We start from the raw sequence: 25936 nt of genomic DNA on the forward strand, positions 1-25936 counted from the left end.
CTACTCACCTTCGTGAACAATTTGGTGCCGGCTGAGACTGGCCGCGTGTGAAAAACTCCTCCAACACAGTTTGCAGTCGTAGGGCTTCTCTCCTGTGTGAACACGCTCGTGTGACCTGAGGTATTTCTCCAACGCAAACCTCTTCCCACACTCTGCACACTCGAAAGGCTTCACCCCTGTGTGGATGACCTGGTGCTCCTGAAAGTTCCTCTTGTGCTTGAACACTTTCCCACACGCCTCACAGGTGTAGACCTTCTCCTCCGTGTGCGTTTTCTGGTGCAGGCCGAGATCTTCGGGCTGCGAAAAGCTCTCGCCGCACCTCTGGCAGCGGTATTGCATCTCCACAGTGTGCGTGAGCTCGTGCTGCTGGAGGCTCTGCGGATGCGTGAACATCTTCCCGCACAGGTGACAGTGGTAGAGCCTCCCTTCCGTGTGCATGTGCTGGTGGAGCCGGAGATCTTCGGCCTGTGAAAAGCGCTCGCCACACTGTTGGCAATGGTATGGTTTCTCCCCTGTGTGAACGCGCTGGTGTTCCCTGAGGTGCTCTTCCCGTGCGAACGCTTCTCCGCACTGTCCGCACGGGTGGTGGGTCTTTTCCGCAGCGTGACTGTGCTGGTGCTGCCGGAGATGTTTCGCGCGTGTGAACATCTTCCCGCATTGTTGACAGCGGTAAGGCGTCTCTCCTACGTGAGTGCTCTGGTGCAGGCGGAGGTCTCCTGCCTGCGCGAATTTCTCCCCGCAGAGTTCACACTGGTGGGGCTGCTGTTCTCCGGCGTGAGTGACCTGGTGCTGTTGGAGACTCGCCGCGTTCAGGAACATCTTACCGCACTGAGCACAATGGTGTGGCTTCTCTCTCTTGTGAAGGGACTCGTGTTTCGTCAGGCATCCCTTGTTCCGGAAACTGTCGCCGCAAACGGAGCAGCAATATTTCGGCGTCTGCGTCACCTTCTCTGGGGTGGCCGAGGATGCGGGGATGGCAGATGAAAACGACGCTGGTTCACACAAGCACAGAAAAGAACAAATAATTATTATTACCATTCATCATAAAAACATCTGTACATTTTTCACAAATAATAAGGCCTTTTATATCGCTCATGCTCTGCACTTGTGTATTTCTGTGTGTTCTGTGAATTATGTGTTCTGTGAATTTTACTCTCAAAGCATTAATAGGAAAATTACCACCATACAGTGAGTCTAATATGTATTTGATCCCTTGCTGATTTTGCCGGTTTGCCCACTAATAAAGACATGATCAGTCTATAAATTTATGATAATATGTATTCAAACATGGAGAGACAGAATATCTAAAAGAAATTCCAGGGAATAACTTAAAATAATATATTTTAATTTATTTGCATTTAATTTAGGCAAATAAGTATTTGATCCCTCTAGCAAAAGAAGATAAAGTGCTTTGTGGCAAAGTCCTAGTTGTCTAGCACTGAGGTCAGATGCTTCTTTTAGTTGATGACAATGTTTGTGCATATAGTAGAAAATATTTTTGCCCATTTTTCTTTGCACATTATCTCTAAAACATTAATAGTTTGTGGCTGTAGCTTGGTAAATGGGAGGTTCAGTTCTCTCCATAGAATTACTATAGGGTTAATATTTGGAGACTGTCTAGGCCACTTCACGACTTTAATATGCTTCTTATTGAGCCACTCCTTCGTTGCTTTGACTGTATGTTGTGTATTATTGTCATGTTGGGAGATCCAAAAATGGCCCACCCTTCGGTGGAGGGAAGGACGTTTGCACTCAGGATTGCACATTATATGTCTCCCTCCATCCATTCGTTGACGATGTGAAGTTGTCCTGTGCCTTGGCCAGACAAACACCCTCAAACCATAATGATACCACTTTCATGCATGATGGTGAGGAGGGTGTTCTTGGGATCATAGACAGCAGTACTCTTTCTCAAAACACATTGAATTATGATAATGCCAAACAGCTTGATTTTGGTTACGTCTGACTACAGCACCTCCTTTTCGTATCCTAAACCAGCCTGATGTCCCTTGGCAAACCTCAGGTGGGACTGCACAGGTTCCTTCTGAAGTACAGGTACCATGTGTGCACTACAGGATTTTAAACCTCTGTGGCATTAATTTCTACCAGTAGTTTTCTCAGTGATTTTGGTCCCAGTAGCTTTGATATCATTGCCTAGTTCATCTCGTACAGGTCGAGGGTGCTTTCTTTCTGTTCTCATGGTTATCAAATCCCTACAAAAGGTCAAATCTGGTATAGAACCCCAGACAGGCTGATGGATAGTCATTTCGTATTCCTCACATTTTGGAAGAAATGCATCAACAGCTGGGTCATTAATACCCAGTTTCTTGTGGCTTTGCAGCCCATTTAATCTTTGTTCAGGTCTAAAATCGTGTCCCTTATATCATTTGACCACTCTTTGGTCTTTCCCATGCTGGTGAGGTTGGAGTGTGACTGATTCACTCATACTATGGACTGATTCTGCTGATTCAATGTGTCTTTTATGCATGTTAGTATGTACAGGTGTCTTAAATTCAGATGACAAGTTGATCGGAAGTGCCCATCTGGTCTGTGGGCCCGGAACTGTAATCAGTTGTCAGGGGATCAAATACTTATTTTGCTCGATGAAATGGAAATAAATTCATATATATTCTCTTCAGTTAATTTCAGGATTTTCTTTTTGATATTCTGTCTCTCCATATTAGAATACATATTTATCATAACATTTATTGACTGATCATGTCTTTGTTAGTAGGCAAACCAACAAAATCAGCAAGGGATCAAATACATATTGGACTCACTGTATATTTAAAATCTACTGACATATAACATCAATATCCACTGTACAAGATCTACAAGTAAAATACTGTTTATCACACCTTCAATTAGAACAGAAATAGGAAAGACCTCTTTCTCCTTCTATGCCCCATACCTTTGGAACGAATTTCAAAACAAGCTACAGTTAGACACACTTCTCTCTGTAAATGCTTTTAAAAATCTTTTTAAGTCTGGTTTCACAGAACAGTGTAATTGTTTTTAAATTAGGTGCTCATGGGTCTAAGCTTCTTTTACCATTTTTTTTATTTAGTTTTAATCCTAGAAATGTGAGTCTTGTGTTCTTGTGTTACATGAAATGTTTTGTTGTCTCGTCTAGTGTTTTGGTAGCATTGTTCCATGTCTTTTATGTTTTTCTTTTGTAACTTTTAACTTGCTGCCTCTTGGACAGGACTCCCTAGGGGAAGAGTCACTGTGACTCAACGGGACCTTCCTGGTTAAATAAAGGACAAATAAAAAATAATAATAATAATAATTTAAAAAAAAAAAAAAAAAAAAAATTGTCTCTGGGCAAGAGTGAGATCTCTTACCAGTTTTTGGTGGCTCTGATGGAGGGGAATGGTACATTTCATAGCTCAAGACTAGAGCCGTGTCCGACTCTGCATCTTGTTCCTAAGACCCACAAAGAGACAAACAAGTGCATATTGTCAGCCTTTGTCACACTGTAGAACTTGTAAAAAGACGGGAACATCCTGGAAAATTTCTATGGAGGTGTTGATATTGGAAGTATAGAATGTGTGTGTGTGTGTGTGTGTGTGTGTGTGTGTGTGTGTGTGTGTGTGTGTGCGCGTGTGCGTGTGTGTACCTGCCGCAATTCAGCATTGATGTCTGCAGATGAGGAGGAGGTCTGCTTTGTGGGGGGTTCAGCTTCACCTACAGGAAAAACAACATTCAGATCAGGTCAAGCAGAATTTGGAACCACAGATATACAACACCAGACCAACAAATATCTCGATTTGATGGTTGCCATCAGTTTTTTTTTTAAGGGAATAACACCACTTGAACGAACATCAATTAGTGACAAGGCGATACACAAATGACCCTGAAGATGTTGTTGTCATTGAAGTCACATTCCCTTACAGTCGTTTCTGACCTGCGTGAGCTATGTGATGTCGGTCGAGACTGCAGACATGAAAAAACTTTTCCAACACTGTTGGCATTCCGTGGTAGGTAGAGAGGGGCTTCTCACCTGTGTGAATGCGCTGGTGTCGTCGGAGATCTTCTGCCTGCGAAAAGCGGTCTTCACACTGCATACAGTGGAAGAGCAGCTCTTCTCTGTGAGTGTTCTGGTGTAGTCGGAGGTCTTCCGCCAGTGAAAAGCACTCTCCGCACCTTCTACACTGGTGGGGCATTTCGGTGTGGACCACCTGATGTCGGTGGAGACTTCTGACGTGTGTGAAGGTTTTCTCACAGTCTGGACACTGGTATGGTTTCTCCCCTGTGTGAACGCGCTGGTGTTCCCTGAGGTGCTCCGCCCGCGTGAAAGCTTTCCCGCACTGTCTGCACGCGTGAGGTTTATCGCCGGTGTGGATGAGCTGGTGTCGGCGGAGGTGTTTTACGTGTGCGAAGGTTTTCCCGCAGTGTTGACAGGAGTAGGATGTCTCTCCTGCACGGTGGGGCTGTGCTCCAGAGCGTTTCCCTGGTTCACACAAACAGGAAAAATATTTTAAAAAAAACATTAGCATTCAGGATAAACCTCTGTATGTATTTGTCCACATACAGTACAGACTAGACAAGACAGAGGCCTCAAAAGCATCATTTAGACTTCAGAGACAGTCCACCACGTTTCTATACTTAACCATGTTCTGAGACAAATTGATTGATGATCTGGTGTTTGTAGCATTTAGCAAGCTCAGCAGGGCATTGAGAACCATTGAGTGTCTGAAGATGGAAGAGACAAATCTCTTCCATGATGAAAAGAATGAAATTGGGTGATTTTCTATGCAGATAAAAATGGGAGCTATAGTGAAATGTGTAACAGCGGAGGAACACTTAGTCAACAAATTAGTTTGATTAAAGCATTGACACAGTGCTCCTGCAGTGTTGTTACGCCTTTCATTACAGTGCCCATTTTTTAATCTGCATAGAAAATCAGCATATTTCATCTTGAATTACAGAACTTGGATCGAGCAGCTAGTCATGAAGTGAAGTGAAATAGTCCAAATGTGTAGTGAAATAGTCCAAACGCGCAAGAATATGTTCAATTATAACTTCAGCTCCTCAATGCTAATGGCATACAGAGAGGAACATCAATTGACTCAGTCCAGAGAAGAACATAGTTAAGTATGGGAACAAGAGCTGATTCTTGCATTTTAGTCACCATGAGATCACTTACTAGTTTTGGGTAGATCTGGAGGAGGATGGTTCATCTCAGAGGAGTTCAGGACTGGATCCATGTCTGATTCTCCATCTTGTTCCTGAAACAAAAGAATGCATATCACAATAATTTACAAAGTTGGCACTTCAGTGATCATTCATTGGCATGATACATTGTTTAACAATGTTAGAATGAGGAGGGGAAAGGCCACACTGTGTGTATGTGTGTAGTTGTGTGCATACATCTGATTGTATGTTTGTGTGTGTTGTGGTTGGAAAAGTGCAAATTTGAAAGAAGAAACATCTTACGTGCAGCAGTTCCACTTTGATGTCTAAAGAGGCGGAGGAGTTCTGGTCATCTGACAACTCATCATCTTCACCTACAGGAGAAGGTGGAAACAGCAGAGAATAGAAATTATATGTATGGATGGATGGATGGATGGATGGTGAGGAAAAACTTTTAGTTGTGGGAGACCACATTTCTCCTACTGGTCAGGACAGGACTCAAATCTGCAACCAGCGGTGGAAAGTAACCAGTAAAATATAAGTAAAAAAATTACCCATCTAAAATTCTACTGGGTAAAAGATTTTTAAAAAGTGTTCAGGCCTACTCACAGTAGTACTTTTTTACTTTTACTTGAGTAGATTTTTCGATGGGTACTCATACTTTTACTTGAGAATGACTCAAACAAAGTTAAGATACTTTCACTTGAGTATAATTTTTCGGTACTTTTTCCTTCCTGCAACCCACCTCACTAATAGCTCCGACCACGACCACCATGAAGTCAAGAGAGCCACAACTCAAAGAGCAAAAATATCCATGATGCCACCCATCTATGATCTCGAGGATGGAAACGGCCTTGGCCTGGAGAAATAGCCAGACCCAAAGCCATGGGAGTAAGAGTACAGTCAGAGATTCTTTAAGTATATAGAGATATGCCAATGTAATAGGCTGCTATGGGCACCTAACATGACCAGGTTCTGGTCTGCCTAAAGGGGCGTGTCATAATACTCCTAGCATTAAATAGAACAGTCCTTAGGTCTGCCTAGGTCTGCCTAAAGGGGGATCCCCCCCCCTCCCCCTTGCAATAATAGAACCCGGAAACAATGGGCCAATGGAACCTCTCTCTCTCTACTCTCTCTGGTACAGTCAATCCCTTTGACCTTCATGTTCCATTTTTTACACAGCAATGGCTGTTCATGGAGCCTTTGACACACAGGCTGTGTCTCAAATCGCGCACTTGTGCACTTCGGGCACTGCGTTTCAGTGCCTAGGGCGCTCACGCTGAATATTTCACTTGAGCCAGTGCACTGAGAGTGCCAGGATGATCCCCTAACAATGGCGGTAAAATGCAGTGCTTGAATGATGGACACTGCACGCACTAAACGGCGGCCATGTTGTCAATGACACGGAGGAAATGTGGCATTCAGTTCAGTAGAAGATTTTGGTCAACAGTCTCCTAATTCTGCAAGTTATGTTGATGGGACACCAACCTTTTCATGCCAACCAAAGTATTGTATGTGTGATTGTTGTCCTTTGGAGTGAAGGACATGGAAATACAAGCACCAGACGCTGTGCATTGTAAACAGTAGTCAACTGATATTTTGGCGAGCTAATGCCATGCCCAGCCGTCACTTCCAGCGAGGGCACAGTGCATAGTGCTCAAATCTTTCCACGACACTATGCACTAAAGACCTCAGCGCGTGATTTGAGACATAGCCACAGATTACATTTGACATAGTGCCACTAGTTCCAGGAAGGGGGCGTAGAACACAGAAAGTATGTTAAAGGTAAATGTAATTTGTGTCTTCTTCATCTTTGCTTGTTATGTAGTGGTTCTTTTTTTACTCTCCAGGGAACAGAAAACCACTGCCTAGAACTATTTGAATGTACGTGAATTATGTCACCAACCGACAACTCTGGGGTGCGTTCCTCGAAAGCGTAGTTGTTAGCCAGTTAGCAAATTTGGTAATTGCCCATGGGAAATTGCATTGCAAACAGCAAAGTAGCCAACATAGTTAGCAACTATGGTTTCGAGAAACGCACCCCTGAATTCCAAGGCTTTGCACCAGGCCTACAGTGCTTACTCTCCAGTGTGCTGTCACCCCCTTCTTCCAGGTACTCTTCAGTCTTCACATGGACCTCCAGCGGTGCCTCTTCAGCCTCATGTTGGATGGGCATCGGTGAAGACGACTGGATTAACGATTCACAATCCTCCTCCTTCACCACCTTCACTTCCCAGTAGTCCACTTGGGAGGATGTATCCTTGTTGGCCCGGTCAGCTTCGAGCCGCGTTAAGGACCCAGAGCTGGTAGTGGAAGCTCGGTCTGCCAGAGTCTTACAGGGATACAAGGTAGGGTTAAATTAGTGGTTGTCAACGTTTTTTAGATGCGTCCTAGCGTCTCTATTAGAGGGTATGTCCGTCCGTCCGTCCGTCTGAAACGCTTTCTTTTAATTGAAGACAAGCTGGGCTACTTCACAATGACTAGACCCAGGGATGACTGGAGCACTCAGCTAATTTTTTAGAGGTTTTTTATTATTTCGGCGCACCTGCGCCTTCCTCAGAGTAAAAAAAAAAGCTTTCTTTCGATTGTTATTCCTTCCTGTGTTCACATGGCGGCAGTGCATAGACAGATGCATCTTTGTCCACCTGTCGGACTTGTTGAACTAACACCCCCTCAGCCTAATCACCAGCCTCCCAATGCCCCCATGATCTCATCATAAGCCTGACAACACCCCCCTTTAGTATTAAAAAAAGGATTAATGCCCCCCAATGGCAACTAAGCACCGCCCCCTCTCAGCTGTGTCCTTCTCAACGCCCCCCTAGAGCTCCCCAACGCCCCCTGGGAGGCTGTACCCCTCCTGTGGAGAAACACTATGTTAAATGGTTAATTAATTACTGTCTTAAGTCGGTTGATGCGTAAATGAGTCAATAATAAGTGAATGATCACTCTCTGGACCACTTTTGCAGTCCGCTGTCAGAATTCCTCACATGTAAATTTTGTTTGACGGAGTCGAACCAGCATAGAGGAAATAAAAATTCTCGTTAGAAACATCGACTTGAAGTGCCGCAGGAGACATATTCTCATTTGTATCAACTGTTGGTACAATGGGATGAAAAACACTATGGAGAGTTAGGGAGGTATGGGGATTCTTTTTTATAATAATAATAATAATAATAAATTTTATTTTTGAGCGCCTTTCAAGATACCCAAGGACACTTTACAATCAAAACAAATACATAACAGTAGGGAAAGTAAAACAAAGCTTCAGTGAATTAACAATAGGAGAGTAATTAAAATGCAAAAATAAAATAGAAATAAAAGTACAATAAAGATAAATGATTTCAAGTAAGAAAAAGAAGTAGAATGCATTTGAAAATAAAATAAAATGAGGGGGTAAAAAAAATAATGGTATGTAAAATTAAAAATAAACTGATGATTAAAATAAAGTGGAAGTGCCTGTCACTGAAGTGGAAAAGCAGAAATGAAAAGGTGTGTCTTCAGCTTAGATTTAAAAGCAGATAGTGTGGAACACTGACGAAGAGACAGTGGGAGTGAATTCCAAAGTTTGGGGCCAACAACACTAAATGCCCTGTCGCCCATGGTGCGCAGGTGTGTGGAGGGAACTGTAAGGAGGAGTGAGTCAGTGGAGCGTAGTGTGCGGGTGGGATTGTATGGGGTGAGGAGACTTGTGATGTAGGAGGGTGCAAGGTTGTGCTGGGCCTTGTATACAAGGAGGAGAATTTTGAAATGGATACGTGAATGGATAGGAAGCCAGTGTAATTGATAGAGGATAGGGGTAATGTGATGCCAGGGTCTGGTGTGTGTGAGTAATCTAGCTGCTGAGTTCTGAATGTATTGTAGACGGTTAATCAATTTAGTAGGGAGACCAGTGAGTAGGGCATTGCAATAATCTAATCTGGAGGTTACGAAAGCGTGGATGAGGGTCTCAGCAGAGGTAGGGGTAAGAGAAGGGCGGAGTCTGGAGATGGTTTTAAGGTGGAAAAATGCAGTTTTGGTGAGGTGTTTGATATGGGATTCAAAGGAGAGCGAAGAGTCGATGATGACGCCCAGATTTCTTACTTCAGAGGAAGTGGAGGTAAAATAGTCAGGGATAGAGAACTGAGAAAGGTTTATCTTTTTAAGTAATGATGGAGTGGCGATGATGATGGCTTCGGTTTTGTTTTGATTAAGTTTAAGAAAATTTTGGGTCATCCAATTACTAATTTCATTTAGGCAGGTTGTTAAGTTAGCGAGGGGGAGTGGATGGGAGGGTTTGGTGTGAATGTAAATTTGGGTGTCATCTGCATAACAATGAAAATTTAGACCATGTTTTCGGAGAATGTTACCAAGGGGAAGAATATAAATGATGAAAAGTAGGGGGCCTAGAACTGAGCCTTGAGGAACACCATGTGTGAGGACTGAATTTGGAGACCGGAAATCACCAATAGAGACAAACTGCTCTCTTCCAGTTAGATAGGACCTGAACCAGGAGAGTGCAGTACCAGTGATGCCCAATAGGGTTTCCAGCCTTGTGAGAAGGACGTTGTGGCAGACTGTGTCAAAAGCAGCTGTTAAATCAAGTAGCAGGAGGATACTGAAATGGCCTGAATCCGCAGCTAACAAAAGGTCGTTTACGACCTTGACTAGTGCAGTTTCAGTGCTATGCTTAGCCCTGAACCCAGACTGCAGTTCCTCCCATAGGCTAAATGATGTCATGTGTTCTTGAAGCTGTAAGGCCACAGTACGCTCTAGCAGCTTGGAGATGAAGGGAAGGTTTGAGATGGGACGGTAGTTTTTAAAATCATCCGCTGCAGCTCCAGTTTTTTTGAGGACAGGCGTGATGGCTGCAATCTTTAGGCTATGACAGTGTAGATTTTGAGAGAGGCACGGCTGCGGGCACCGAGCAAACTTACACAAACTGCAGTGGGCGGCTTTAGAATAAGTTTTTAGAATAAGTAATTTTAGTCATTTATTTTTAAATGTCTGCTGCTCCTTTACAATTTTGATCTTGTCATGAAATTCTTCTATGTACTTGTATATTTACTGGAAAGAAGCTATTGAAAGATTGCATACTACGTACAGTATATCCTATAAAACACATTTGACACTGTTATGTGGGTGAGTCTGTAAGACACACGCGCGCACTTGCGCGCACACACACAGTGTGTGAGGGATCAAAATAAAAAGAAATGGCAGAATGATATTGAAGCAACACACACACACACACACACACACACACACACACACACACACACACACAGGGATCAAAATAAACAGAAATGTCACAACGTGATTTTGAAGCAAGCAACACATGTGCTCACCAACACACTTACCTCAGCCAGAGTATCTTCATCACTTTCTGGGGAGGGGGTCTCTTCACTGATATGTCGCTTGCTAAACACAGGATTAGAAAGGGGTGCATGCCATCAAGAATGGAAAAGGATGAACTTGTAGTTGGACTTGGAGTTTCATTGGATTGCTTTATTTCTTCAGCAATATATAGCCAATTGCATAAGCATTTAACTTCATGCACATCTGAGAGCTTTCTGAAACTGTAGTCGAAATGGGGACAGTCTACTAGTCTTGCTGGTGCGTCGGATAAAGGCACGGCTTAAAGAGTGACACTTCTGTTTACAGGCCTGTGTTAACTTCAGTATTCAACGAAATATGTTAATACAGCAAGCATTTGAAAAACAATGCAACGACTAAAAGACAGGTAAGTGCAAATGTATTTGCTAACATGCTACTTTGTCCTATGACAGCTTGGTTCTAACGGACATTCCTAAACTAGATAGCCTAGTCACGGGACAGGAATGAAGGCATTTAAAAAGTTGGCATTGTTTGTGGTACATCATACCAGAGTAGACTAGCCTACCTAAGTGGGTCCTTCGGGAACCGACCAGGTGCCTCATCACACAGTTCCCCATTATTTTTGCAGTTAACGGCTGCATGTTTTCCGTTAAAATTGTTTTTTGACATGACTCCTGACTTAAGTGCATTCCAATGTTTCAAACAAGCATATGTAAGCTAATGAAAACATTGCGTTGAACACAATATTTATTCTTTAAAACATGAAAACATCTGTGCATATTCGAGAAAGGCTTATTTCCTGGGTGTGAAGTCAGCGACACTAGCGGGTCAAAGCCGAAATTTGGTCTTTCAAAATAAATTTCTTATTTATAAAAACGAGTTATTCCCTGTCATTAAAAATAAACCAAAATACGCACATGAGTTTTGAATAGTGTTTTCAGAAGCAAAAATGTGTGCATATGTAAAAGGCGAGTAAATAATGTGGGAATTTGTTGTGTTGACTTTAACGCTGAAAACTGGGAAAATGTTTCTCACTCCCCGACCACATGGGGCACTGTTGATAAAGTAGTCGGTCCTTGAAGTCTACCATAAAGGCCATGGAAATGAACATATTGCACAGACAGTCCTGGAGCAGTGCTGGGAATATGCAACAAAGCGGGGCTGGGGGTTTGGCTGGAGCATAGGGTCCTGTGACAGGAAGCAGGGCTTCAGAGTATAACAATTGGAGAAGGTTCCGGCCACAGACCTGTGTTAATACAGGTCTGTGGGTCCGGCTGCGTCCTGGAGGACAGGGGGCGTGTATTTAGAGGGGCGTGTATTTACAGGGGCGTGTATTTATGGCAGCCCTGATTGGTCCGATTCACGACGACCGCAGAGTCATGAATATCAATGGCTCTGGACGACCGCTGCTGGTGGACTACCCCTGACTTGGAGCCATTGAAACCCATTCAAAACTTGCATTTTTTCGATCTGACACAGAATATTTTTTTAATTAGACCTAAAGACACACCATGGGTCTTGTTTAAAAGCTGAGAACCTCAGCTTTCCATAACTGAAAACGGTATTTTCCTAGCATCTACCAATCCGAAGGTAGCCTACTTTAAGTGCGGGGCTACTTTTCTAAAGATAGCGTTTTGTTTCCTTGGAAACGGAACGGAGATGAAGCCAGACAGACTGACGAAGCGATAAATGTATGTCATTTGACTCGGTTTTGCATTATTATGGATGCATTTCTAATCTTGACATTCTAATGGACAATCTGTGCGAGTTTCAAAATGCGTTTTTATGTAACATGGGAGTAAAATGTGTTAACAGTACGCCCGTCTGGGATTTGTTAGCTAGTCCGCTAGTTAGCTAGCAAGTAAGTAATAGATATTAGAATCGATCTGTCTCAATGGCCCAGGCAAGCATAAACAAAGAAACACCAGGATTTGGATGTTTAATATCAGCAATTTGTCAAAGCAAAACATTTTGAAAACATTCACAGACCAGTTCATTATATCCACAGTGTCGGCAAATCTTTCCACTTTTGACACATGATGTAGTGTAGAGACCTAGCACTTGCTAGCTAACTAGCGGGCCAGCTAGTTTAACAAATCCCAGACGGGATGTAAACACATTTACTCCCATATCACATAAAAACACATTATGAAATTCGCATAGATTGTCCATTAACATGTCAAGATTAGAAATACATCCACAATAGTGCAAAACCGAGTCAAATAGCGTATGCGTAACACATAAACCGCGTCCGTTTCCAAGGAAACAAAACGCTATCTATCTATGTGCTGCGAAGCTGCTCTCAGAACAGTGTTTGTTACATGGTCGCTCTGTAATGTGCTCTAAGAGCAGAATTACCGGTACATGTGTGCATCAAATATGCCCTGAACCTGCAGAAAAGGTGCCCTAAGAGCAGGGTTACATGCGCTGCTAAGCATTACCATGTAGACAATAAAGACGCCCTCAGAGCAGATATGCGGTAAAGCTGCCCTCAGAGCATAATTTTCAAAAATGCCGCGAAATTCCCAAAGGAGCAGTTAAATGTATTGAATGTATCTGGATACCGATAAGAGCAGAGAAAACTGTACCAAAACTCTATTGTAAGCCCTAACATTATAAGTTGCAATGAGAGGAACATAAAGCCCGGTTTGACTAAGTAGGCTAAGCTAACATTAGCCACCAACTGCTAAAGTCAACGTCTTCATTCTTCACGTGACAGTCAGTGACGTCAGACCAAAGAAACTCAAGAGAAAGAACAATCTCATGGCGGGGAATGCATTGGCCACGGTGTAGTACGGGGGCGTTGCCTGAGGACAGGAGTGGATGGAAAATTAACTCCCTTGCGCATGGTCATTGGTCATCCATCCACGATGGATGCCATTTTCGTACTCCGTAATTTGTGGCCAAGTAACGGCAGCTGTTGGTCAGCAGTAATTGCTGGGGGTAATTAAGGACAGCTGACAGACATTCACGCTGTCCTATGACCTGTTCCACAGTGAATAACATTTCCGTACTCCCCTCGCCATCATTTCCTACTACGCTGTTATGACGTGATTAAGCCCTCTTGTCTCAAGCCTCTTTGCGTCAGACGTCACCCTGAATCGGACCAATCAGGGCTGCCTTAAATACACGCCCCTCTAAATACGGGACTCACTAGTTCGACGCCCTTTCGTGACTTACCGCTTACGTCATACGACCCTAAACCTAATCCTAACCCTAACCTTAACCCTAAACCTAACCCTAAACCTAACCCTAACCTTAACCCTAACCCTAACCTTAACCCTAAACCTAACCCTAACCTTAAATCGCTTGTTTGAGATGTTTGATTACCATGTGAAGTCACGAGAGGGCGTCAAACTAGTGAGTCTCCTCTAAATACACGCCCCCCTAAATACACGCCCCCTGTTCTCCAGGACGCAGTCGGACTCTATTGAACAATTGCTCCAACTGTATCAGTACCTCCAGTACCGCCGTGGTTTTTTCCGCAACCAACAGTCGATATGGCAATATTGCAGTATATGCATGAGGAGAGAGAGACAGAAGCAGAATCTCTTGCATTTTATGTCAATGACTACATTAGAGACGTGCACCACCCGTGCACTGAAATTTACACTGACGGCTCTAAGGATCCAGTGACGGGGAGAGCAGGGGCCTCCATGGTGGTCAGGAGAGTAGGGATCAGCCAGAAGTGGAGACTAACAGATGAGCTGTCCGTGTATGCTACTGAAATGATGGCAATAATTAAGGCATTAGAATGGGTGGAGGAGGCACGGCCAAGAAAAGTGGTGATATGCTCAGACTCTGCTGCAGTAATAAACAGCATACAGTCATCAAAGTCATGTAGGATGGATCTACTGATGGAAGTGTATTTGGGTTTATACCGCTTAGAAAGGTCTGCAATCACAGTGTGTTTCTTATGGATCCCAGCGCATGTTGGAGTATGGGGAAATGAACGGGCCGACAGCCTTGCAAAAAAAGCCTTAGAGAGGCCAGAACCCGATGTAGCAGTCAACTTGGGTCGGGGAGAAGTGAAGGTACTCATCCAAAGGGCAGTGGTGACACAGTGGCAGATGCTATGGGACCAGGAGAGTAAGGGAAGACACATGTACAGCATCCAAAAGGAGGTGGGGAAAGTAGGCAAGGTGGGGGGCAGCAGGAGAGACGAGGTTGTCATTGCTAGACTGCGGATTGGTCACACGTTATTGAACAGTACTCAGTGTAGGTTTGGAAGAGTGGCATCAGGGCAGTGTTTGGGATGTATGATGGAGGAGGAGACAGTCCAACACATATTGTTTGAGTGCCCTGTGTATGCAGAGGAAAGGAAAGAGTGGAAGGATGGGCTGCTTGAGAACGGCGAAGCTGATTTTAATCAGGCCACAGTGCTGGGAAGGGACGCAAATATAAGAGCAGTGCTGAAGTATTTAACATCAACCGGGCTATATGCCCGCATTTAAACAGCAGTACTGTATCAACAGAATCGCCCAGGAACCGGTAGGTGGCGGTATGCGCAACTAAAGCGTAACCCGCCAATAACTCAATGAAGAAGAAGAAGAAGAAGAAGAAGTCTACCATAAACAACAGAGGAAGAATATTTGTTGTCAGAGAAAACTAGCTCCACAGTCACTTTTCTTGGGGTTTCTATGGTTCATTTTCTGTGGTTCTGTGTCAGGAAATGCCACATATCACAAAGACTAACACAACAGAACTCTTTCTTTCGGTGTAGATTTTGATGCATTAAATTATCGCAGCTTTTCCAGTGGTGGAGGTGCGAGGGACGTGAATTCAGTGTGGGGGGAGAGTTCCCTTCAGACGGTCGAGGCGAGACGTGAGATGTGACAGCTAAAACTTAAAGTCACAATGGACACAGTAAGTTGTGTTTGCTCACAGCACACTCCGTTTGTTTTGTTGTTCGTACTACTGTACTGAGTAAGTAGCACGTTCACTGTTTAACTTGTATTTTTTCTTTCTCTCTGGGTGTGAGGGTTCAGACTCAGCATTACAAGACCTGTTAAAGTTGAGGGAGAATGAGGTGGATTTCCTAAGTGCACTGCGTGACCTGATCGAGTCCAATTGGCGCCTGACACTACAAGTGGAAGACCTGCAGAAAAGACTGAAAGAAAAGGAGGGCGAGCTCAGTAAGGCCAACGAGGTGAATGGTTTGTGACACTTCTTTTTGTGACACTTCAACATGACATATTAAGTGAGCTGCCTGAACTACCATGCTGTCCTTTCCCCTTCCTAACCAGACTATTGGAGCTCTTACGGCTGATGTCAACGCACTACAAACGCCACTGCAACTGCAGAAAAGGTACGAAGCTATGTCTAATCTGAACATGTGGTGCTGCTACTCATGTAGGCTATATTAAATTCATATTTTTGTTCCTTGATTCCATGCAGCAGTGGCAAGGAGGATGTGCCTGAGCAGACTTCCCACCCAACAAGTGACATTGACATCCAGGCTAAGGTACAGTTTTCACAGGCAAGGACGGTGGTTTTCATCTTACACTGTGCCCTGAACTTTTCTTCGCTTGTGTTTTGCTTGAATTTATTTCTCTGCAACTAGAGCATGGCACACAAGGATATGTGAAAGTGAAAGCGTGAAAGCCCATTGGGAAAACCCAACTCCCATTGTCATTGTGACACAGCTCTCCACAGCACACAAGTGAACACTACACACTGCACACAACGAAATTGCTCAGGGTACCTCTGTCATGGAGGAGGATGAGGGAGAGCACTGGTTGATTACTCCCCCCACCAACCTGGCGGGTCGGGAGTCGAACCGGCAACCTTCGGGCTACAAAGCCATGACTGCCCTTAAATATGTTATTATTTACTGTATAAGGGCAGCTAGGACACACAGGTTCGAATCCCGCCTGGGTCTGACTCCCCATACCCCATCTCTCTATCCATTTCTTGTCCTCTCTTGACTCTCCTATCTGATCATTGAGGCACAGAATGCCCAAAAATATCCAGAGCTGTCAAAAGTAAAAGTAGAAGTATTCATGGCGTAAGTACAACACCAGCACATATTACATAGTTGTTACACATGTTATTCCACTCCTGAGGTAGATATACTGTTGTCACTAAACTTCTACTTTTACTTTTGACATCTGAAACGATGTTAAAAAAAAGTGAATAAGCAAGTAAATGTAGTATATGCAGAATGTTCCTTTCTATCTTTTTTTCCAAAGACTTGTTCAGACCCACCTGCCACATGCATACCAAGCCCTGCGTGCATTAAAACGCTCGAGGCTGAGAGTGGCACAAGGCAAACGCCTCCTCAGGATGTGACTGTTGATGAGACAGGCCAATCAGAATTGACGTCGGGGCATGCTCGTCAAGGCAACAAAGACAATCTTGCAAGTGATGGAGATGATGCAGAAAATGCAGCAGGCAATGACCACAACCCTAGAGGTATGTTTGTAAGGCATTACAGTTAGCAGATGGGTTCATACAAAGTGACAAAATAGGACAATAACAGCAAATTCAAATTCAAATATGAGAAATACAGAGTAGGCGGGTATTACAAGGTAGAGCAGGAACATATTGATGTGTGAAGTCAGTTTTGTAAGATTGATACACTTGATGCAAGTCAGTGATCATTTTTACATGCTCATTCAATTACCATATTTATTTGGTGTGGTATATTTTAGGTGAAGATGTTCACTCCTGCCCTGATGATGGCAGCACTTCCTCACCATCCAAGAAAACAAAGCAAGAAAGGAGGACACGGGCCAAGACATTGTGCCACACGTGTAGTGTCTGTAACATGAGTTTCGGAAGATTGTCAGCTCTCAGGTATGGAAGATTCATCTTGCTTCAACTAATCACAATTAAAAAAATAATAATAATAACTCATTCACTGTAAAATTGCTCCATCCTTTCAGACTAAAAGTTGGTCAGCAAAGCCAGGACAATTATGGTGTCCTTTCAAATTCAAGGATATTATCACTTGCTTAAATTCAGTAAAGGAACACATATTAGAAGTGTGTGTTTTATTATGATTTATGGCACTTTGTCGGGCTAGCACTTTTGACCAACCTAGACTAACTTCCTACCCATATTATGACCAGTATTTCTTAGGCAATAACCATAAGTCCTGCGTACGCTTAGGTTACACCAGAGAACACACAACAAGAAAACAACCTCTCCACAAAAGAGCCAACCAACGACGTTGGAGGAAGCACTTAATCCGTCTGAAGGAGTGAAGAAGAGGCTTTTGAGTTTGGCGAAGCCCCACAAGTGCAGAGAGTGTGGAAAAAGTTTCCGTCGGGCCGGCAATCTCAAAGACCACCACAATATCCACACTGGGGAGAAGCCCTACCCTTGCTCGCTCTGCGAAAAGGCGTTTAGCCAGAAGTCCAGCATCATGACCCACCTGATTACACACGCCTGCAAAACCAACCCAATGCCCTGCCCGCAATGTCAGGTCAGTCAAAACTACCCCAGTGCCCTGCACGCACTGTCAAGTCAATCTCCCTGCACTTTATACTCAAGGAGTGCGTTGCAATATGCGACCTTGCCTCCTCCACTTACCTCCTCCACTTGCTTCTCTCCTCGTACCAGGAAGTAATATGTCATGATGACATCACTGACAACAGCATTATATTTCAATATCCTGCAAAAGCTCAATTGTAGAGTCTTTTTCTCATTTGCAATTGGTATGGTGAATGAAAAACAGTCCCTCAAAAGTTGTTGTGGCTAGGCTGACAGCTGGGAAACTTTATCGTTTTCTCCACGGAGGAGGGGCCAGGAGGCGGGACGAGGAGACAAGCGCAAGTGGAGGAGGCAAGGTCGCATATTGCAACGCACTTTAGGTGGCCACCTGGGCAACAATTCACTTGACTAGGGGGGATTCTAAGAACGTGGTTCAGTAGTAAACACCAGAGATGTGTTCCATTATTCGCGCTCTGTAGCCTACTGTGTACCTTGTTTGAGTGCAGTGAAGTAGCCTACCCTTTCCACCCTCCGCGATTCACGAGGCGAGTACATTCCGATTCCCGTTCTGTCTGATACACTTAACGGAAATGAACACGTGTCATCCGAGTTTACCAACAGCCAATATGCAATTCATCACGGAAGGCACTGTTCGTTATGCTGACACTTTTTAAAGCTACCCCTGCCTCTAATACACATGGCGATGGTCTTTGGAATCAAAACTATGCTGTTATCATGGAGATTCAGCCGTTTCACAGATCTGACATTCAACTACGTAACAGACACGGCGACCGTTGTGTGTGAAAAGTGTACAGTAACTCCACACTTCAAAAAATGTCAGTTTTGGGGGCGTTAGCCGGGTAATTTACAGTACACTATACCGCCGCGATTAGAAATGGAACACCCTGCGTACCCAAACACAGGGCGGAAAAGGCGGAAAGTACGAGTATAGAGTTCTTCAGTAACGCGGAAGCATGTAGTAGATTGTAGTCTTTCATGTTAGCATTTAAGGACTTCCTGGTTCCTATCGGCTTCCGGCTTCCATTGGGAATGAATAGGGGTAAATTTCAAATAAGCTCCGAGTGCAAGCACGCGCTTAGCGAACCCCCGCAAACTGTCGAGGGTGTTAAAAATAGGCTGTAGGTATGACATGGTTGATCATTTTGTGTCAAACTTCGACATAAATACGATGTTGCGTCCATATGCTAAACCCGGAAACTTTTGGCGACTACAGAAGCGGCGCCGGCATGTACGTGCGGAAGGTTGTACCCATGGCAACCAAAGGAAAGTATGTAGTTCGGAAGTTTTAATGATCAGAAAGGGGTTAGCAATATTGAATTAAAATCGTCACGATTTAACATGTGAATACACCAACATGATGATACGATCCGTTCCACTAATGAGAATAGGCCGTAGGGTGACAGCCCTTTTCGTTCAACCTCGCTCCACAGCTTCCGAACAGCAGGTCCCTTAGATGATGAAACGACCAAAGCTATGTTCAACTTACCGTGAAATGTCCGCTTCATGTAATCGTGCACGTAATTAAAACGGTGACATTTTAGTAAGAAATCTTACCCTCTGTAGGGAATGACGATTTTTACTCCACTGGGGACACCATGTGACCGTTTTAAACCAATCACGTAGCCGATTTTACGGGGAAAAAAGTGGCAAGCCGTTTGAAAAACTGAAATAATGACAAGCCTGTCTGTAGACCTACCTATAAAAATCTCCCAAAATACCCTTTTGAAGAGGGTATATAATAACAATTATCAAAAATAATACTCGTGCCTACATTTCTGGATTGGGGCAAATTCTAAATAAATAATAAATAATGCTTTATTTACTGAACAAAGCATAATTATGCTATTGACATTTCATACTGTGGATTTGAGCAATTAATGGAAACAATTGCAATAAGTAGGCTATAGATAACCCAGGCTATTGATAACCCTCTAAGTGATTGTAACTCCAAACAGTGCTTTGTATATAGCACCAACAACTATTGTGCAAGTGGATGATAAGGTTACCTTTTCATGTTCACATATAATAACAATTATCAAAAATAATACTCATGCATATATCTCTGGATTGGGATAAGTTCTAAATAAATCATAAACAGTGCTTTATTTACAGCACAAGGCACAATTTTGCAATTGACATTTCATCCTGTGGTTTTGAGCAATTAATGGAAACAATTACAATAAGTAGGCTATAGATAACCCAGGCTATTGATAACCCTCTAAGTGATTGTAACAGTGCTTTGTTTATAGCACCAACAACTATTATGCAAGTGGATGATAAGGTTACCTTTTCATATTCACATTAATAAATGGAAATAATCTAATGATCAATGATAAGGACCATTCAGGTATTCATGTATTCATTTATTCACTAATAACTATACAACAAATAAAAAAAATCAAAACAAGTGGCATACACATGAACCGGCATTTTCATGAACTGTGTGAAAGCATCCAGGTACACATCTTTTGCGCATGCCACAGCAAATGACTTCAGTGAGATTGAAGTTTACTGCAGTTTGGGGGCCCATGGGCCTGACATGCCAGGACTGTGACTAAGCAGCCTCTTCAAAAGCAAAGCTGCTGTGTAAAGTGTCCGTGTCTCCTCTGCTGTGGTTGGTTGCTTTGACTTCCTCCTTTCTGTGTCGCTGTCTGTCTGGCTCATTTCGCTGGACTGAGTCGTCTCCGCACCTGATGGTAACAAGTCCAAGACTGCATTCGTCGACAAGTTTCAGCAGAAACCAGTTCAGATGTGTTGCGTTTGGCGGGGGTGTGGAACACTAGCTGAGGAAAATCACGACTGAGCCTCTTCTTCAATATATCCTGTCTGTAAACACAAATCAACACAAAAAAGAGGCATATCAGTACAAGCATAGTGGGGCTTCATGTAGTCGCTGATATGCAATAGCACCCTCACACATTAACTCGGAGTGAATAATAATATTGGTGGAGTTTACTTGCTATGCAACAGATATAATACCAAGTATTCCCAAGGGAAGCACATACTGTAACGAACATCACACACTCAAGAATACTGCCATCCTCCTTATTTCAAAATATTACAAGTACAGTAGGTGCAGGATGACAAGCAGATGTTAGAGAATAATTTCAGTCAATTTCAAACATGCAGTTGTAATGCTCACACTACCCTGGACGTGTCAGTACTAGAGATTTTTTTTCTTCTTCTTCAGCCTTTTCCGAGATTCTGGTTCATTGTAATGAGGGCAGCGCTTTGTTTACATTTCAAAAAACATTTTATTTATCCCAAAAACATCCAAAAGGTTATACACATCAGCCGACAACTAGCAAACAGCGACACCCTTTATATTTGGAGTAGGCCTATGTTGTAAACAATGTAAACAAATGCTGCCCCCATTAGAATAGCTCATATCTCGGAAAGGGCTGAGCCGAAAAATGTGCCATCACCGGGTACTGACAAGTTAAGGGTATGAGCAATACAACAGCATATTGAAATTGACTGAAGTGGTCCTTTAAGTCACATGCGTGAACTTTCCCTTGATTTGACAAAATTCGTAATACACTGACTTGCAATTACCTGTAGGTTGAAGCATCAACACCTTCACTTGACTGCACAAGGGCAATAAAGGCCTTCCTCAGTTGGCTCATCCTCAGCACCTCTTGGTTGATCAGTAGCCTTTAGCGGATTACCCTCTCGCAGAATAACTTGTAGCTCAGATCAAATGTTGGCCCAATCCTTACAAAAATATAGAAGAAGATGTGTGTTGTGAGAGCTTTCTTTGTGAGATCCATGTTGTGAGAACAAACTGTCTCAATCATAGGACACATATTGTACTGTGTTTCTATATAAAATTAAGATTGACTTACTGTTCTTTCTCTGCTCTGACAGGCTCACTCAAAAACCTTGTGTACTCTCTGTAGCAACTTCTGTGGTACTGCACCTCCAGAGCCACACAGTCTCTGTCCTTGATGTGAATGAGGATGCTCTTGGCTTCCTTTACTTCAGCTGCTTCCTGCAACTTGCCTTGTACAAAAAAAAAAGAAAAAAGAATGAATAAATAGACAGGCAAACAATTAGACATTTTTCCTGGTGGAGTGGTATTGTAAAAAAAACAAAATGGCGATGGGTGTTGCACCCCCCAAAAAAGCATTCCGTAGCCTCTTACTGCAGTGCAGATGGGGTTGCCAGCGGGCCTATTCACTATTTGCTGAAAACTACATCATAACAACATTGCTATGACAGTGCAGAGTAACAGATTAAGACATACATATTAAAATTTTGGTGACAGTAAGGTTATAACATAGGTGCTGTGCTAAGGGGTTAAGCACACAGATGTACAGCACAGCCAGGATACACCTCTTGAGCCTGGTCACTGAGGCTGCCCAGGGACAGAAGCGGAAAAATCCCAAGTGTACAAGTGAGAGAGGGGGGCAGTGGGGGGTAGGGGAATGGCACGGGGGATGGGATGGCAGAAGCAGTGTCTTAACCAGACAGGCCATCAGGCTGAGGAGCCACATTTCTGAACAGATATTCAGAGTCATATCAACATCAGGCATGCTTTGACATCCATATAAACATACCCTATCCTATTTAAGACAAAGTGTGATTCATTTAAACATCTAAAACCTAAAACACTGGGGGTACTATAGGCATGGGGATGTTTTGCAGGCTATTGGAATGTAATTTCACACCCACACACATAACACATTATGCCAATTCACACGTGCATTCATAGAATTAGACAAAAAAACAATGATTGTGCAGCAGTGTGGGCTAGATAGTCAGTCAACTTCTACTAACATCTCTGTGTGTGTGTGTGTGTGTGTGTCACCCTTGAGTGCAGAGACGTAGCAGAACATTTTAAGCAATGTATTGAGTTGGAGTTTGACGAAATTCCCGAGGATGCGGCTCTCCATCCCACATGCTACCGGAGGTTTATTGACAAGCGGGAAATTGAACGAGCCGAAAATTTCGATATGTATTCCACCGTATATTGGTGAAATTCTGTGTTTCTTCATGCTTGACCGAAGATATATGCATGTAACACAACTTGCGTTTCGAAGATGTCTTTTTTTTTGTACATTTTCGGTCGAGATTTCGTCTTCCTCGGTACTACTAGATGATCGACCAGCTCCTTCGGTAGCCATGCTACTTCCGTTTACTCCTCATCTCAGCTGACATAGCAGTTAGCTGATTCGTTCCTTCTGATGACGCTTCAACCGTGGCGCCTCTCGAGGCGAAAAGTATTATTACGCCGGCCGAATATCTACATACGCCTCGGAGACAGTAGTTCGTCATTACACGTTGCGAATTTGAATAGCCTTGCAGTGCGGACTATTCCGAACAGAGGTTTTAAATCCTCTATATAAGTCTTTCTTTTTTATGAACTGAATGTCTGTTTGTTCGGAGGCTGTGGAGCGAAGTTCGGTTTCTGAAGCACTTTTCGAGGGTCACCTTCCGGCCTAGAAAGGGATGCGGGGACACGCTAATGTTCGTTGTTGGCGTGCAACTTATATTTTTGCCAAACCTGAATCTCTATGGCGTTTTGCAATGTAAAAAATCGCCATGGAACCGGTAGTCCAAACGCCGCATACAAGTTGACGTCAACGCTGAAGAGCTCTATTGGAACACACCAGGTAAGCTAACCTGGAGCTAGTGGTAAATCAGCTTTTAGAAGAGCCCGTCCTGCTCTTTTCTTCATGATAAATGAATGACTCTTGGAAGGCAACCCATTAATATAGTGTTTCTCAACGGGGGCGGTACAGTCCCCCAGGGGGTGTTGGGGAGCTCTAGGGGGGTGTTCAGAAGGATACAGTTAGATCAAAGAAAGCTCCCGCACACTGTTCACATTTGCATGGTTTAATGCAACGTTTCGGTCTACTGACCTTCTTCAAGCAATTCAAACCAGGTTTGAATTGCTTGAAGAAGGTCAGTAGACCGAAACGTTGCATTAAACCATGCAAATGTGAACAGTGTGCGGGAGCTTTCTTTGATCTAACGTTGGTGACTTTGGGGTTCCACTCCTACGCACCTGACCAAGGAGGTGTGCAAGAAAATCTTCACTTACTGAGAAGGATACAGTTGAAAGGGGGCGGTGCTTAGTTGCCATTTGGGGGCATTAGGCTCGGACGCAACCACGCAGGAAATTATTTGATCAAAACGTGATTTGCTTGGTCTTAAAAAGGCGGGGATAACTGCGTCGCAGCCAAGCTGGACACATCAGGACGACGAGATTTCAACAGCGACAAAGAAGGTGGATCTATAGGTCTGTGGGTGGATCTACCTTTTCTGACAGCGGGTGTACCAGGTCGCCCTCTCGTGGAATGAAATCATCACGTCGCTAATTCCATGACGCGCTTACCGACGTTGGCACATGCTTCCAAAATCCGAGACTCTCTCTCCCAGTCGAAGAGAAATCGGATGGTCTTGAGGTAGAGACACATGCTTAACACCCGGTGAATTAAGGTCCGACTCTTAGTCAAACTTATGATGATTTGGCTTCAGTTCCATGTAATAATTCAGTTAATTAGTACTCACTTTAGGCTTTTCATTTTGTGTTTTGGGACCAAAGTCGTCATTCAGATAGGACAGTTTTAAAATGACATAAGAGCGCCAACCCATCTTGCGGGGATTGAACCCAGGTGTTCAATATGTAGCTTTACCATGGCGCCCCAACCACAAAGGCCACTCTGTTTCTTGTACTTTCATACATAAAAGGCAACACAAGTCACTCGCAACAGGTCTGTTTCCACATTCACCATCAGCAACTTCCTGTGTTTCGATGCAGTTTCGAACCAGGGACATCACGAATGGAAGTCAGGCGCGCAACCACTACTCTATCCGTCAAGCAGGCGGCTCGCGGAATAGTACTGTTTTTGTAGCCATCCGCATACACTCCTAACGTGGCGAAGATGGAGCATCTGACGACAGGGTGGTTTGTTTCTCTTTTTTACTGTTGTAAGTGGGTTGTGCGACCATACATATGGATGATACCACTCTGAGTATGCTGCATTTGAGCATGAAATGCATTTCAGCATGTAGAAAATGAAGCACGTTCAACTACACACACATGAATCACATGAGGTATGAACACCAATCAGATTCCTCACATCATGGAGGAGGTCTTCTGCCCAGCAGTAGCTCTTTTGGTACTGCGTGGCTGCTTGACAAAACTTTTGTTCCCGCGATGGTTCAACGCCATGTGACACGACTGCCACGCAGAGGTCACTCCCTTCAACTGCGTCGTGAACGACAATTCTAACCAGGATGCTTCACGCGGACACAGTGAGCATGCTCGCTGCCTATCAAATTTTCAACCTGGTTGAAAAAACGCCATCATGAACGCCCTTATTAGTCCATTACATTTTTTAATACTAAGGGGGGCGTCGTCAGGCTAATGATGAGGTCAAGGGGGCGTTGACAGGCTTGTGATGAGGTCAAGGGGGTGTTTGTTCAGAAAAGGTTGAGAACCACTGCATTAACAGGTTTATCCACCTTGCCTTACAAATTCTCTGCGTTTAACGCCATCACACAGGTGACTTTCGTTTCATCGGTGACGCTCAGGCGTCACCTGAAGGAGCACTGGAAGCAGAGGGCGTACGTGTCCTCCAAGTGCGACAGGTTTACCCACCTTGCCTTACAAATTCTCTGCGTTTAACGCCATCATCACAGGTGACTTTCGTTTCATCGGTGACGCTCAGGCGTCACCTGAAGGAGCATCGGAAGCAGAAGGCGTACGTGTGCTCCAAGTGCGACGCCCCGTTCCCCAGCGGAGCCCAGCTGAGGAGTCACAAGGCCGCCGCACACGAGGTGGAGCGCCCGTTCGCCTGCGCCTACTGCAAGAAGACCTTCCGGAACACATCGGGCCTTAAAGAGCACGAGCGCACACACACCGGGGAGAAACCATATCTGTGCGACAACTGTGGACGCTCGTTCAGGTACACACGTGTCATGGACTAACACAAGTCCGTGACAAAAAATGGGGACAGAGACGTGTAATCAGCGTTCCTTTGTTTTATTATTAGCAATCAATCAATCAACAAAACTAGACTAG

The 25936-nt window shown here is 43.9% G+C and overlaps 2 protein-coding genes and 1 long non-coding RNA gene across 4 annotated transcripts in view; 1 reads left to right on the forward strand and 2 right to left on the reverse strand.

Annotated features, from left to right (window-relative positions):
* LOC134447160 (endothelial zinc finger protein induced by tumor necrosis factor alpha-like) lies at window positions 1–11249 on the reverse strand. The gene is made up of 9 exons (XM_063196490.1): window positions 11012–11249; window positions 10470–10530; window positions 7219–7468; window positions 5440–5510; window positions 5150–5231; window positions 4004–4453; window positions 3620–3687; window positions 3345–3426; window positions 1–992 (listed from the first exon to the last, which is right to left on the reverse strand). Exons 1-9 carry the CDS (start codon window positions 11113–11115, stop codon window positions 1–3), a joined length of 2160 nt encoding a protein of 719 aa, XP_063052560.1. The 5' UTR covers window positions 11116–11249.
* LOC134447164 (gastrula zinc finger protein XlCGF26.1-like) overlaps window positions 10821–25936 on the forward strand; it is an 18361-nt gene continuing 3245 nt past the window's right edge. The window contains exons 1-9 of one of the 2 annotated variants that reach the window (XM_063196512.1): window positions 10821–10852; window positions 15195–15312; window positions 15428–15595; window positions 15693–15754; window positions 15844–15910; window positions 16638–16860; window positions 17100–17244; window positions 17560–17875; window positions 25555–25820. In XM_063196512.1, the coding sequence (XP_063052582.1) occupies window positions 15304–15312; window positions 15428–15595; window positions 15693–15754; window positions 15844–15910; window positions 16638–16860; window positions 17100–17244; window positions 17560–17875; window positions 25555–25820 (1256 nt within the window). In that variant the 5' untranslated portion in view covers window positions 10821–10852; window positions 15195–15303. Of the gene's footprint in view, window positions 10853–15027; window positions 15313–15427; window positions 15596–15692; window positions 15755–15843; window positions 15911–16637; window positions 16861–17099; window positions 17245–17559; window positions 17876–25554; window positions 25821–25936 lie in introns of those variants that run through there. The other variant, XM_063196504.1, reaches the window with a different exon arrangement.
* On the reverse strand, window positions 20448–21931 carry LOC134447330 (uncharacterized). Its single transcript, XR_010034590.1, has 3 exons — window positions 21750–21931; window positions 21460–21618; window positions 20448–20730 (listed from the first exon to the last, which is right to left on the reverse strand). It is a non-coding gene; the product is annotated as an uncharacterized LOC134447330 (long non-coding RNA).

This window comes from Engraulis encrasicolus, chromosome 1, assembly GCF_034702125.1.
Source record: "Engraulis encrasicolus isolate BLACKSEA-1 chromosome 1, IST_EnEncr_1.0, whole genome shotgun sequence".
Lineage (NCBI taxonomy): Eukaryota > Metazoa > Chordata > Actinopteri > Clupeiformes > Engraulidae > Engraulis > Engraulis encrasicolus.

Excerpts from the sequence above, each read along its gene's own strand:
- LOC134447160 (XM_063196490.1), bottom strand. The coding sequence starts at position 11,115 with ATGTCAAAAAACAATTTTAACGGAAAACATGCAGCCGTTAACTGCAAA. Across the intron at positions 10,531-11,011 it reads TTCCCGAAGGACCCACTTAG|CAAGCGACATATCAGTGAAG; the intron begins GTAGGCTAGTCT and ends TCCTGTGTTTAG. Across the intron at positions 5,232-5,439 it reads TCAAAGTGGAACTGCTGCAC|GAACAAGATGGAGAATCAGA; the intron begins GTAAGATGTTTC and ends CTTTTGTTTCAG.